Below are 15219 nucleotides of genomic sequence, written 5' to 3'. Positions count from 1 at the left end.
GAACCAGAACCCAAAGAAAAGGCTCCCTTAGTTTAGCATTGTATATCTAGCTCAGAATAGCTGATCACTTTTGTTTTGCTTTCTCTCCCCCACCCCCTCTTTAGCCATAGTTTGGCTGTGCTAATGCATACTCAATGGTCTTGTCAAATAAAGCCAATGGCCTCAATCAAACCAGACTGTTCATAAGTTCAGTTGCAAATACTGGAGCCAAATCTAAGGGGACTAGTTTTCCATGAGAATCATCTTCATCATCACCCATTACACACTTTCACTGTGCTATTAGCAAATAACTTACTGTAGACAACGGATTCTAGAGAACACACAACCAGATATGTAGAGTGAACACCATGGGTAGCTTTTGAGTTCATATATGGCAATAGTCTCTTTATTTATTAGGTGGGTTCCTCCCCCAACTCCCCAGATTTCTTCTTGACTCATGTCCTGGTTCATTCTCTTCTCCCCACCCCCCTAAAACAGGCAAAGAAAACCAAACAAAACCAAACAAAAACCAACAAGCCCCAAAACCATTTATTCCCCACCCCCCCGCTCAGATCTCGAAAAATTATACGTATGCTGGACATGGCCAGATCAGTTTGTTTGATTTTTTTGTTTGTTTGTTTAAAATGTTTATGCATTTTTTCTTTTTCTTTCTTTCTTTTTTTTTAATAAGTAAACTGAAAAATGATCGATACAGTCAAAGATCACGAACATCATTAAGACTCACTTGGAGATATGAAACAAGTAAGCCGTGAATCTTCTACCTTTTGCGGAAAGTTCAGCGAAGAGGAGATGTGGAGACTTCCAAGTCCACCAGCATGGTAGAGCTGCGTGTGCCATCTCCAGAACGCTAAGTGTGCTTTATAATACAGTAGGGCAGAGTTTGCTGACTCCAAGCGATGACTGAGACGTTAACAGTCACAGCTGAATTTTTTTCCCAATTTTTTTTCCCACAAACTGTAGCTCCCAATCTCGTTAGCTGTAACGGCTCTGATATTTCAGTTAAATCTCATTAAGTATGTATATATTTATATATAAATAAGTATATTTTTACACATAATACTCTTTGTCCTTGTTTTTCTGTTTCTTGTGGCCGCTCTTTGTGCTCTGCTGCTTCTCCTTCACGAGCGTGCCATTGCTCTGGGCTGAGTTGCTGATGTAGTTCCGCGTCTCATCCACCTGATAGGACCCCTCGTCCCTGTTCCTGTACTTGTACATGGCGTACAGGAGGATCAGGATGCAGAGGGCGGCAGCAGCCACAATACCGACGACCATCCCCGTTGTGCTGCTCGACTCGCGGACCACCTCTGAGGCCCCCGGAACCCGTCTGATTCCTGGCTCCGTGGGGTTTGCTGTGGGCACATTACGGAACATGGGGGAAGTTATTAGCGGGCTCTTCAGCTTTGTGCTGTCTAGCTCATAGGCAGTGGGCAACGGAAGCAAGACTATGTCAGGCTGGGGTTTGAGCTCACGGTTATTCATTTTGCCAGCAGGCAATTTGGGTACCATCCCAGTCGAGGACGAAGCTGTGGAGCGGATCAGCTCAGGGGACAAAGCCGTGGTAGTAGTCCTACCAGTTTCGGAGACTTTGTTAGGTCTAAAGTCCTTGGATTCCCACTTAGGTGCATGTGCTTTGTAGCCACCTTCGAAGACTGAAGTGGAAAGACTCTTATCTGTTACCAAGGAGAAGGTGGTGTAAAAATCTTCATCATCAGTAGGGGGTAGGTTAGAGTCAAAGGTTTCCCCTGAGCCATACCCAGATATCACCAAGCCATCATCATCACAACCATCGCTGCCTTGGTCCGACAAGCAAGGTAACCCCGCCTCAGAGGTCATGGACAGGGAATCTTTGGTGGTCTCAATAATGGTGAGGAGGGGGCGAAAGGTAGGGGGGAGTGTAATGAAAGGTGCACGAGTAGCAATAGGAGGGATATCTAAAGGGTCTTCTACAAGTAGAGGGATAACTAATTCACCTCCTGGGATTGAAAAGAAAAAACAGAAGATTAGTAAATATTCATGACACAGTGCATCATGTTCAATTCACTGAGCTCAAAGGTGGTGAAGGACTGTTATGAAGAAGTGTCATGGAGGCAGATTTCCTGCCCCTATCCACACCGTCAACATACTTTTTCAGGGTTCTAGGACGCTTTCTGCCCAACCCTGCTTTTGAGATAGGTGAATTGGCCATTCCAATTCCTCTCTATTTTAATCTCTCCTAGGTATGTTCAAGTGAGAGAATTTGAAATCCTAGGGACCAAAGGGTTTGAAGATACTTTGAAGATCCGGAAGATACTCTCAAGTGACTGCAGAATTCAAACTTGGCATGGTTCCATTTTCTTATGTCTTTTAGTATATGGGGAAAAGAATACTTAATTGTGGAATTACTCCAAACCTCCATACAGTACTGGTCTCTTGGGTTGGATTTTGCTGCTGAAGCATGCTGATTTTACCAGTTTTTCCTCTGATCTTTCTTGTCACTGGTATTTCTTCTCTGCCATTTGAGTTCCACAGCAACTTCCAAACAATTCCCAGTTCAACCTTTTCTTCTTGTTTGTCCGTCCTGTTTTTTAAATTGTGTGAGTGAATGAAGTGCGCATGAAAGGTAGGGATGGACTGTTGTGGTTGGAACTAGATGTGGTGCAAGAAGGCACAGAGAGCTCCTCAATGCATGGTTGTCTTTTTGATCTTCAATACCCTCTGCTACTCTAGCCCTTTCCCTCTCCCTGCCCCTTCTCAGCTCTGCTAACGCACCCTGCTATTGATCCGCAATACTCCTTGTTGTTTCAGTGCTGTGCTTTCAGGGACACTGACAATCCTGGTTGATTGTGCCAAACTGTGTTGTGGTTTAATGAAATGGATAAATAAGAAATAGGATGACCTAAATCAGGACTTGAGCCCAGGCCACGAAAGTGAGGAGTAATCTCCATCCTGCACTTTCTGGTATTTCTTTCTGTGCTGCTGGTTGTGATGAATGTTACTTTTTCTCTAGTGTGGCAGACAGCTTTCTGTGAAGCAGGTACTAAATGAGAAAATCTCATAATCTGCTGTCTGGGAGTGCTTGTGCTGTGAACAACCAGCAGCCATTCCTCACTTTCTCCATACCCAAGCTCATTATCTCTGTGAATAAGAGACCCAAGGTCATTTCAGAACCTGGGTATCTCAGCACCACTGTGGTGCTTGCAAGCAATGAGGCCTCCTAAGATTTTTTGTTTTATCAGGGTAGAGGCTTGAGTCACACTTCCACTGTAATGTGACTCTATTTTCAGGCTCAGGAGGCTATCAGTCCACTTGTCTTTTATGTGGGTATGGAAGCATAATGGATTACTCGCATGTATGGTCAGGTCACACAGTCTTGTGCTTAAGTTTAGCGTTCTATCTTTTTTTTTTAACTGAGTCATGTTGCCTTTGCATGTAAATTTTGCTTTTAGTTATAATTTTGTTAGGCATTTAAGCTAATTGAGCTATATCCTGAGATCCTAAGGTAAACCATCTTTTGAGTAATCATTTACATCAGTGTAAAGCGAGTGCCTACTTGTGTAAAATGTTACCACTAGTGTAAGTGGAGAATTCTGAGGATTTAGTATTATTTTACTCACATTTTGCACAAGTATATATGGCTACAGAAAGTGCAAGGCAATAGAGAATCAGACTGAGTAAAAAACTCTGGCTTTGACTTAATTAATTAGTGTTAATTAATTGTCTTTCACCCAAGTGACTGTTGAATGGCGTTAGGATCAAAAATTCTGCTATCTGCACTGTGATGCTCTATTGTATTTTCTGCATTTGTTTCACACTGAATTTCCATTGGCAGTTCCACTGCCAATGGTAGCTCTACAAAACATATGTCACCATACGCTACTGATCAGAGAATATGATTTTGTCCTAAATCTTGTTTGATGGGTGCTTGCAGGTTTACCACCAATTCAATCCAAATTTACTTGGGCAGCAGTCATTTTTAACCACCAATTGGAGTGTACAAATGTAGTTTCAGTGCCTTTAAAATGTACCGCCTTCAGTATTTCAAATCGGATAGCAACAGTGGCACATGGTTATTCGTATCCTTCAGTAGAAGTAAAATGCTGGTACCACTGAAGTCAATCGAAACCTTAATGTTTACTTAAGTGGCACTAGAAATTAGCCCCAAATAAGAATCCATTATTTTACTTAGCCTCTTAATATACTCGTGGAGCAAAGCTCGTTCTAATGTATGAAATGAAAATGGCAATTTGGAGATGTCATTTCATTTTCTGAGCTTCCAGGTAATGTTCCTGCCACCTCTGTTACTGAACAAAGAAGGGAAAAATTGAATATTATGTGTCTAAAATAATCCCACAGGATTTCTTCAAATTGTATCTGTTCAGTACAAACATGGGAAAGGCAAAGAGCATCATTACGCTGCAGTTTGCCAAACGACTACATTGCATTTTGTGAACCTGTGATTCCGGTCTGCTCCTTGTGAAATAATAACAGGCACTTGTCCTGTTCCTGTTTATGCTACTGTTTCAGAAGTTTGTTTTCTGTCCATTGTTAGCGTGGGGCATGGATAATCCATATTATCACATGGTCTCAAAACAAACTTGAACGAGGGCCTTCAGGAAAAGATCATCTATCAGAATAAGTTCCATGGACTAGATAAGAGTGAATAAAATAATGGAATTTTCAGCCAAATATGAATTGAGCTGTCTGTTGAGTGGGGAATTGAAGTCATTGAAAGTCATCTGAGGTCTGTTGAGTGGCTGATAGTGATTTTGAGATCAATTCATCCACCATTATAAAATAGCATTCATCTGCAATTTTAGTGCACCATCTGTGACATACAACTGGAGTCTGAAGTTTGGCAGTTTTTAATTGCCCATCTAAAGCCTCTGAAGTGCCTCTGTTATTAAAAGCTACTATGCTTACAAATGGCTTCTGTTGATCTGCCACCCAATGGGGCAATATTTTGGGCAGCTTTCCTCCCAGAAGGAAATACTTTAGTCCATTTTACAATCAACTCTTTGGACTTGACCTCAAGGAGATGGAAATATTTAGTTTTTAAAACCAGAAGACAAAGCTTTCATTAGCAGAACAACCACTTGCATTAAAAAGCAATTCATTTTTCTAGGATTTATTTTTTACTTGCAGTTAATGATCAAATAGGTCATTATAAAATGGTTGTGTTTTTCATGAAACATCAAGAAGAGTCTAACAGAGCTACTAGGATTAATGGGGTTCCACATATGTAACTGAATTGTCTCTTTGTGTACAAAAGTAGGTCAGAAAGAAGACAGTGAGCCAAATTCAGAGGTGAGTCTGAGTCTTAGCATGTATCTGAGAGGTAGTATAACTTATGTGCTTGCACAGCTGAGACAATTTAGGCTTTCTTGGAATCACTTAATCTCACCTCTGAATTTGGCCCAGTGTGTCTGGTGAGTCGTATCATGGGTGCAAGCTACACCCAAAAAATAAAGATACAGTTAAGGGTCCTTCTCCTGGGGTTCATGGTTTTTAGAGGAATCATCTCCCTACCAAGGAATAAATACATTGGTCAAAGTTGCTAAGATATTGTGGCTCTTGGAATTCATGGTTTGGTTTGGTTTTTGGATTGGTGGGCGGAATGTTCTTTCATTCGCACTAAAATCGGCTAGTGTCTCATACAGGAAATCCCAACAATAACGCAGTGAGGAAGGAGTATTTAGGTTTGTTACTTGATGGTATGCACATGTTGCTGCTTCCTGTGAATGTATAACTGCATCCGATGAAGTGAGCTGTAGCTCACGAAAGCTCATCCTCAAATAAATTGGTTAGTCTCTAAGGTGCCACAAGTACTCCTTTTCTTTTTGCGAATACAGATTAACACGGCTGTTACTCTGAAATTTGACATTTAACCTAGAAATCTCTGCCTACATCTAAGAGTTGAAACATTCTCACACAGTGGCTCTGTGGTGCAGACCCTGAAGGTTCAGGCCTTTCCCTATATAATTAGTGCCCATTTTATTGTCCAAAGTATGTATAGCACCAAAAGAGATACAAGAGGTACAGATTTCAGATAACTGTAGGGGGATGCAGTCATCTGACTCCCATTAAATAAATGGTCAGGATTAAAGTCTGTTAATTACTTGTTTGAAAAATAATCTGATGTTGCAAAGGGCTACATTAGTGCTAAATATTTGGGGGCCAATTCTTGAAGTCCTTCATGATTTGGTCCATTGTTACTGAATTGTGAAGCTAATGCTTAGAAAATGTACAGTGAAATTCCCTCTTAAAAGATATCCACTACTCTCTGTTTGATTGAGATTCAACTGCAGAGACATGGGATGTTGGTTCCTGGCTGCTATTGCTTTGTTTGGAAAGCAAGCGTCAGTTAGTGGTACTGGCAGATGAGCTGTGGATTCAGAACCTGTTTACAGAATTCAAAGCATCCCAAGAAGACACCAGGGCCTTTTTTGTTTGCAGTCCTGCCCATTCCCCTTGTCCCCTCTCCCCAGCGGATGGGTGCTCCCTGAAGAAAGCTGTGAAATTGAAATGGCTTGTGTTGACAGCACAGTGCTGAAAGATGAAATAAAAGGAATAGATAAAATGGCTTCCTCTGCTGTGGTAGGGATGCAAAATAAGTGACAAGTGCCAAAAGCAGTGCCAAGAGGATTGAGGTCTGCGTGGTGTGAAGCCCCAACCCAACAAAACACTAATATCCAAGTGCTTCCTTTGGATTTCTTCTTTCTTGGGAAAGAACAGTGTGTATTCCTTAAAGTTAGCATTTTAAATCTGGATCTTATACTTTTTTGAGAGGGTTGTGCTTTCCTTTAAACTAGTGAGACGACTGGGGATATAAAAGGTCTACGTTAGCCTTGAAGGCTGCCCTGCTTTTTCCTTTATGAGTGCTTTATAGATATATAATTCATACCTCTGGGGCTGATCTACAGTAAGGGCTCTCTGTCACTGGAAAAGATGGAGTGTAAAAAATTTAATAGAAGCCTTCTGAACTGTGAGGATGTTGTGGGTCAATCATGAATGTAGAGGGCACCAAGCAAAAAAAAAAAAAAGAAAAGTTGGCAGCCTCCAATTCTCATCTTTCTGGCCAAGACTGTTTCACTGGAGTCTCAAGCATCAAAGAGAGGCAGCACAAAAAGCACACACGAACAGAAACATGAAAGGTTCAACTTCCAACTCTCATGATGAATATAAAGGGACACAACACTGTCTCTTCCAGATGTGGCTGAAAATCTTTAAGGTGCCAGCCGAAAAGCCCAATACAGCACATTCACATCCTCAGGTATTGAAATTCCACATCTAAAGTCTCTCATTTACATTTTATTGTTGCACTGAAACTCAACTCCATTTTCAGACTGAAACATCCTGCTATGGAAAATAATCCCTTCCCTACCCCCCTACTCCATATATGCAAGTTGGGTGCCAAGAAATTCTAATTAAGTCACTGAGTTTTTCAACACTTCTTGAGGTTTGGTCTCCTGTGAGTTCTTTGAGGGTGATGAGGGAAAATATTCAGACCACAGTTCTTGAGTCACAGGAAATCTGATGCTAATATGAAATGAGCATTTTTAATATTCTCTCACCTCTTTCCAACCTCATTTAATTGAAACTGACTGTCAGTAACACAAGGGCAGGCCTCACTTCCCCAGTGGGAGTGCCTCAGCCTTCTGCCTCAAATATCCTGACTCCCCCCTTCCTTCCAAAGCACCAATTGTTTCCAAAGTGACTAGACAAAACCCTAGTTTTGGGGCCAGATTTGGTTTAACTGAATTGCTTTGAAACATGTGAGACCCCCCCACAAGAGCCTGTCTACAGGAATCTCTAACAAAATCCACTTTCCTAGTGGCAAACCGCAAAAGCTAAATTAAGAGCTCAATCTTGATCACATTGAGGTCAATGTCAAAACTCCCTCTGGTTTCCAAGTTGGTTCCTAAGGTTTATTTCTACTTAGACAGACACCGTCAGTTACACCAAGGCCTGAGTTTTGATCCCTAGGGATAAGAGATCTACTTTGGAGGAAAGAAGAACTGACTTCACCTTTCCTGGGGGTGTAAGAATTGGATGCGATGGTTCTCAATTTAGTTTGAAGTTTAATGTTTGGAGAGAATTTTGTGTCTGTAAATTGTTGGTCACCTCAGCAAATACCAGTTTCAACGTGGCCTGGAGTGGGGCAATACCCCAGAAAAATTAACGTACTGGTTTTTACGATGTAATCGCGGCCAGGAGGCAGTGGCAATCTCAGGAGAGAGCTGCTTCTCATGTTTCCAGCCTAAGTGTTAGATTGAAAATGTTTATCTAAGCAGTCAGACTTTGAACTGCTTCTCTGAACCAAACAGAAGCTTAATCAAACTCTTTTGAGTTTCTCCCATCACTGTTTTAAATCCACTTGATTCACCAACAATAATGACAACTTGCTAATCAACATAATTACCGGTTTCATTTACAGCATCAATTCTTCCGGGAAGCTGTCAGTAGAACCTGAGTTATCGGCTATATATTGAGTAGCACACTACCATGCTGGCCCTTTAAAAGTCCACCTGTCCTAAAGGAAGGACATCTTTTTTTGTTTTTACCAGGAACTCAGTGTTATCCAGTGGAATTCATGCTGCAGAGAAGGAAGTCCCCAAGAGACAGGGGAAATTTTAAAAGTCCGGGACATTCAAATGTTGGGAGAAGAGGAGAACAAGCAAATGCTACAATTGCTGGAAGAGTTAGCAGTCATGATGCTAGGGCCATTTTGGTTGATGGGTTTGCACTGTAACAGTACACTTGAGAGTATCTTTTTGACTGTGGCAGAAGCAAGAAGACTGACAATCAAGGAAATTAGCAGGAAGCATATGCTTCTGTAGGAAAAGGGGGAACTGGAGATCAGAGCAAATGGGGACTCTATTGCCAAATGGGGACCAGTGTCTTAAAGAAACTTCCCTTGTTTTCTCCCGGATATAATCTACGCACAAGGCTACAGCAAGTTTACATCTGAGTGAAAACTCTTGGCATTACCGCTGATTCTTTCTGTGGGAGGCAAAAGGAACTGGGGCGAGAACTGACAGAGAATGGGAGTGAATTACCCTGGGCTCCTTCACCCCCTCCTATGAAGAGTAGTACAATCATGTAATAGGCAATATAGAGAGAGCATGTAACATAACAGCAAATACCAAAACAAACATATCCAAAAATTAAATAAAGGAATTTAAGGTTTTTTTTTTCTCAAAACCAAACCATACACTAGAAAATAAAAATTCCACAACAAAGTTAAGCTCATCAAAAGAAAAGAAAACAACAACAACAAGAACAACAGGTCATTCGCTTTACCAGAAAAAGAAAGAGAAAACCCAAGAAAACCGAAAAAAAAAAAGAATATAGGAAATCAAAAATGTTGTTTCTTTTTTTAAAAAAGTACTCAAAAATAGATAAAATTAGTCAGAAGAAAGCATACCACATTGATTTCATATAGTCAACTTACATCAACAAATTGCCCGCATGTTTTTTGGCATGAAAGAAAAATTTACAAAAGAAAGTTGTGTAAGAATGCTCTTGGACAAGTAGAATTGCCACATTCTTGTAACTTGCTTTTTTTTGTTTTGTTGTCGTTCTTAAAAACTTTTTTTAGCGAAATATTTATTATTTCTTTTTTAAATATAATTATTTTACGACAAAGGGTGATACAGGGAGGCAACAACACATACATCCACACCACATAACATGAAAAGAAAAAAATCTTGCACCTTAATAAATTTGAATTTATTTCTCTGTTGTTTTGGGTTATAAATTATATGTTTGTTTGCTTTGTGTAAAATGTTTCACATACTACAATTGAAAAAAAATGTAGGCTTTAGAATTTGCTTTGATTATTTATGTATCTACAGATCTAACGCTTTTTGAGAATCAAGGTTTTTTTGTCTTTTGGTCAATTCAATATATATTTTTTAAAACATTTTCTTTTCTTTTTTCCTAGAATTTTTGTGTGTGTGTTTTAAGGAATGGATGACGGCACATAAAATTTTAACAATGCTAAAGAAAGGGTTGGGGAGGGGACTTATGGGAAGAAAAAAGATGCCTAGGGTGGATGGATTGGGAGTGTAAAATCTATGAGTGTACTACACAGGAGATGAAGATGATGGGAGTGAATGTGTAAGTCAGTTGCCATGTCCATGTAAGGGCGGTACGGAGTGATCTAGCAGCATTAGAGCTTCTGGCTGTAAGGAAGGGATGGGCAATATACAAAAACAAATGAGCATATTCATGCCCATCAACAAAAAGAAAGAACAGAACTCTAACATTGACAATCTCACAAACCCTAAGCTGCAACTTCTTCAACATGCAAGTTACAAAAAATTATTAATAATAATTAGTTTCATTAAAGATTCTCAAATTATAAAAACAGTTAAAGCTTTTTTTCCTTCTAAAAATAGCAGTAAAAATACATAAACTAATAATAGTAATAATAATAATAATTAATAGAGATTAAAAACAAAAAAACTAGTTTTATGCACTGGAATTAGAACAACTTCAACTGCAGCTATGCACAGCCTCATGTTCACCAGGAAGTTGACATCAATGTTCTAAGGAATTGGAGACATTAGGTGCTTCAGTGAATGAAGCCATTTATTTTATATGCCCGGGTGCTTTGGTATCCCCTCCCCCTGAATTGGATAGTTTTAAATTCAGATTCTTTACAGCTGTGGTCTGGAAAGTATGGATGTAGGATTCTGCAGGTGAAGTAGTTCCTTGTTTAAAGAGGGAAGTAAGGGGGAAAATTGCAGAAAACAATTCATAACTTTTGTTTTTTGTTGTCATTAGATTGGAACAACCCAAATCTAAGATAGAAATCCAACCATTGAAAAGAAATACATCAAAATATAAATATATAGAGATACACTAAAAAAACCAAAACCAAAACCAAAAAGCACTTTATTCCCCAGCAAGAAGGGAGAAAAGAACAACTGTGGTTTTTTAAATTTTATTTTTAAAGAAAAAAATATTCCACACACTTTCAAAGATGAACAAACCAGATGCACACATTGAAAAGGAACAGACAAAGCAGTCTAGGGACACTTTCATCATTTGGATATTTTTTGCTTATGGATTGCATTCCCTCCATTTTAAATTTTCTTTTAATTTTTGGCCAAAAAACTCCCCACCCACCAATGTACTGCTTTTTTTTCATTACTTTTTTTAAAATAAACACAAGGGAAAAAAGGACGTGCAGTCTGGATGTACGTCATAAATAGACATAGGAAAAGAAAGAAGAAATTGGCTGAGATTGACAAATGGGTTATATAATAGCTTCATTTTACTGTAGGATGTTAATAATAATAATAATAATGCATGCTTAAAGTAAGTTGCATTTAGGGAAAGTAGAAAAACAGAACAGCAAGCTAGGACTTGGGAGGGAGGGGAAAGGAAGTTAGCAAAGAAGACGACTCAAGGAACAAGGTGGTATATCATTTCATGTCTGTCCAGTAAGGGCAAAGTACATTCCAAAGGATTCTGTGCAGGTTATGGGAACAGATTAGAAGGGCTATGGGGTGGGGGGATGGAGGGAAATTGCAAGAGGTGCTAGGAAATACATTCCACACTCATTATAATATTGCCTGTAGGGATCGAACACACAAATATGCTCAAATAAATTGGTTAGTCTCTAAGGTGCCACTAGTACTCCTTTTCTTTTTACAAAATGACAGTCTTTTCTCAAGGCCCAGTTCTCCAGCCCAGACTCATGATGGGCAGCATATGTGCAACTAATCTTTTTGGGATTGTTCATGTGAGTAAGTACTAATCATCTTGAGTAAGGGTGCAGAATTCATTTCCTCAAACACTTTCTACTTAAAATAATGATTACTGCCAGGGAGCCTGAACAGGCAAATGCTAACAGTAATGCTGATTAACCTGTTTTTCAAAACAGTCAGCAATTATTCACACAGAGTCAAAGGGCCTACTTCCAAGTGGGGATTCACAATCTGGCCCAATGGAGATACTCATTGCAGTAAGCATTAGTCTGGTAGTAAGTGTTTGTAGGACTGGATCTGTGATTAGTCTCACTGAAGATAGTGGACAATTCACAATAGTAAACAATACAACTGGTAGTAAGTATTTGAACCTTCAGGCCATAAAGCCTTATACAGGCAAAACTCTCATTGAAATTAATGGGTAAGGACTGCAGGATTGGACCCTTTGTATTTTATAAAGCGGTTTTACTGGTAACAAAGTTTATTAATAATCAGTCCTATTGGGCTTTACTAGACCTGGAAGCTGAGGAACAGTGGTAGTCTTATATACAAAGTATGATACAGAGAGCATCCAGATGAGGGCTATGTTAACAAGAGGGACAATAGTATTTTCAGAGCCACTCAGAGAAAAAAGCTAATTTTGTGAACATGAGATAAAAATAAATAATATGTAGAGAGACACTGAATCCTCCAACTTTATACTTGGATGTGCTATTGAAAAAGTGTCCCAAGCTGGTAAAGACGGGAGGATGGGAGTTGCATGAGAAAAGCCCGACTTCCACTGAAGGGCGAAAGGCATGAGACTACCCTGGCCACTACCATGTGCAGGAATGCCCTCTGCCTCTACTGGAAGACTGCGCTGGAACTATATACTGGGGACTGTGTTAAGAAGGGGGAGAGGTTCAACCAAAGACTGGGAAACCTGGCTAGGTGAACCTCAGGGACAATGCATATAGGCACACATGGCTCCTGGGGCTGAACCCATTTCACTGATCCATGTGGAATGATTTTTTGGGTTCATGTGTGAATGAGAAAGGGTTGGTTGGCAACAAAGAACAGTGGCAGCAGTGAGGGCACTGCAAGCCCCAGTGGGGTTATTTTTGGGGGGCAAACTTTCAAAACGACTGTCCCTGGGCACCATTCCCTACCAGGATTCTTAGCCTCTGGTTTAACAGGGTTAATCAGTATACAGGAAATTTCACAACGAGGCATTTAAGCTTTGAAGTTTAATCATTCCTTGTTGTGACTTGCAGCTGGATTTCTAAGAGTAGTGAAATACCTATATTCAATACACTGGAACACTGGAATTCACTGGGTTGGGATTTTTCTCTGAGAGGGTTTCCCATCCATTGCCAAGAAATTAGCTTGAATTTGTCAGCACTTAAGACACTACAGTGGTGCAGCTGTGCCGCTGTAGCACTTCGGTGCAGACACTACCTACACCAATGGGAGGGATTCTACCGTCGGCAGTACCCCAAGAGGCAGCAGCTAGGTCGACAGAAGGAACTGTTCCGTCATCTAGCGCTGTCTACATGGCAACTATGGCACTCAGGGGTGTGGATTTTTCATACCCCCGAGAGCCATAGCTACACCAATGTTAATTCCTAGAGTAGACCAGGCCTCAGGGATGTTTTTTTTTAATTGGCATACAGCAGCACTATCTGAGGTAATCAAGCCCAAATGCAGTGGGTTGAGTAGAGGGGTTTACCACAGCTCCAAAGCCCACAGCAACCCAGATTTACATATTCTAGAACAAACTGATGCATGCCCCACACTTCATAACTGGTTTACTGATTTTTGTAACGCATCCCTATACATATCACGTACAGTCCACGAGCTACAAAATATGCTAGAAAGCAAAGCTGCAAACTCATCACACATTACTCTTCTTACTGTTTCTTTATCTACTAACTACATGTTATTTACAAGGCCACTTGTGAGTTCATGCTTTGCCCATTGGTAACCTCTGTTTCCTTACTTCTGTTTTCTTTTATTATGCAAGCCCAAATAGACTCTAATGTGTGGGGAGCCCAATTTCCAAACTTGAAGCTTGACATTGGCACCTCAGTCAGTACTTAGGACCCTGATTTAAGTGTCTAACTCAAGGGCTAGGGATATGAAAAAGATGTTTAGTGGCCAGATGATCAAAAGAGCTCAGAACCCACAACTATAGCCAGATTCTCCCCTGCCCCTAGTTCACTTCCCATTTAGAGACCTAAATAAACGGCCAGACTGTGAAAAGAAAATCTGGACATAAGAATCACAGTAAGAGATGCTGAGTGCTGAGCAGTTTTGTAAACCTGTTCCATATTCAGGTGCCGAAATGGGTGCTGAGCACATTAGAAAATCTGCCTCTCAGCTCTTTTAAAAAATCCAGCCCTAACCGCCTAAACACAGATTTAAGTACCTAATATAGGTCCCCCAGTTTGCAAACTGGGTTGAAAATATTTCCACATATATCTGGAAACTAAATATTTTGCTGCACTCATGATTTTTTTTAGGGCAGAGGCTACCATGCTGCAACTGTCCCTCTGAAACACAAGCAAAGGTTGTAAAAAGGAAAATAAATAATAAATATTTTGTAGCATGCTGTCACTTTTATTTTCAGCTATTTAAGCGAGGTTGAAGGGCTGGGACTAAAGGGTTCAGAATCTTAAGGGGCTAAACACTACTGGTTGAAGAACAGAAAATTTAAGTTTATAACAGTTGGCCAAAATTTTCTTAATTTTGATTTTTTTAAATGACATACTCAAAATTCTTTTTTTTTTTTTTTAAAAAGGATGAATTTTTTGCAAACACTTTCCTCCTTTTTGGAGCAGCTCTGGTTATATCAATTATACTAGCTATTTTCAGGAGTTTTCTAGTTTTGCATTTCTTTTAATTACATTTTAAAAAGTTGTAGTTAAGTGTAATGTTCATATTAGTGTGAGATCAACAGAGCTGGATTGAACTAGGTATACTGTACAGCACCTGCCTTCAAATGTCTCCAAGATAGCATGGTCAATACACCTCTCCCCGGTTCGATAGTATTCCTATGTGGTACTCCCCGTCAGCTCTGCCATAAAGCCATAATCCTGACCTACAACAATCTATGCTATTTCAGTCCTGGATCACGCACAATCTCTTCTAGACCTGTAGTGTTCTCAGTTATTTCAGTCCTTGACTTGCACCAAACTGACAATTTACCTCATCCCCAACATGCGATACCCCATGCTATTTCAATCCTTCGCTCTCCCATGCAGCTCTGCTCATGATAGGGTTACCATATGTCCGTTTTTTCCCAGACATGTCCGGCTTTTTGGTTCTTAAATCACCATCCGGGAGGAATTTTTAAATATCTAAAAATGTCTGGAATTTTGCCATTATAATTTTTCCCCAAAGAAGAGTTGATCATTCAAGAAAGAGAGTGAATGTTGATCATTCGAGAAAGAAAGTGAATGTTGATCACTTGAGAGAGTGCCTGCTTTTCCCCACTAGCTCGCAGCGCTTGCGCCGCGAAACAGCTGTTTCGCGCAGCTGGGAG

General features: G+C 40.1%; 1 protein-coding gene across 16 annotated transcripts in view; it reads right to left on the bottom strand.

The window, feature by feature from the left end:
• Positions 1-1047: 1047 nt before the first annotated feature.
• Positions 1048-15219, bottom strand: part of NRXN3 (neurexin 3) — a 1334999-nt gene continuing 1320827 nt past the window's right edge. For 13 of the 16 annotated variants that reach the window (XM_077820368.1, XM_077820370.1, XM_077820371.1 and 10 more), the window contains one exon: positions 1048-1349. In XM_077820368.1, the coding sequence (XP_077676494.1) occupies positions 1048-1349 (302 nt within the window). Of the gene's footprint in view, positions 1974-15219 lie in introns of all 16 variants that reach the window. The other 3 variants (XM_077820366.1, XM_077820367.1, XM_077820380.1) reach the window with 2 other exon arrangements.

Source organism: Eretmochelys imbricata, chromosome 6 (genome assembly GCF_965152235.1).
Source record: "Eretmochelys imbricata isolate rEreImb1 chromosome 6, rEreImb1.hap1, whole genome shotgun sequence".
NCBI classification, from domain to species: Eukaryota; Metazoa; Chordata; order Testudines; family Cheloniidae; genus Eretmochelys; species Eretmochelys imbricata.
This window is presented reverse-complemented; position numbering and strand designations above follow the sequence as displayed.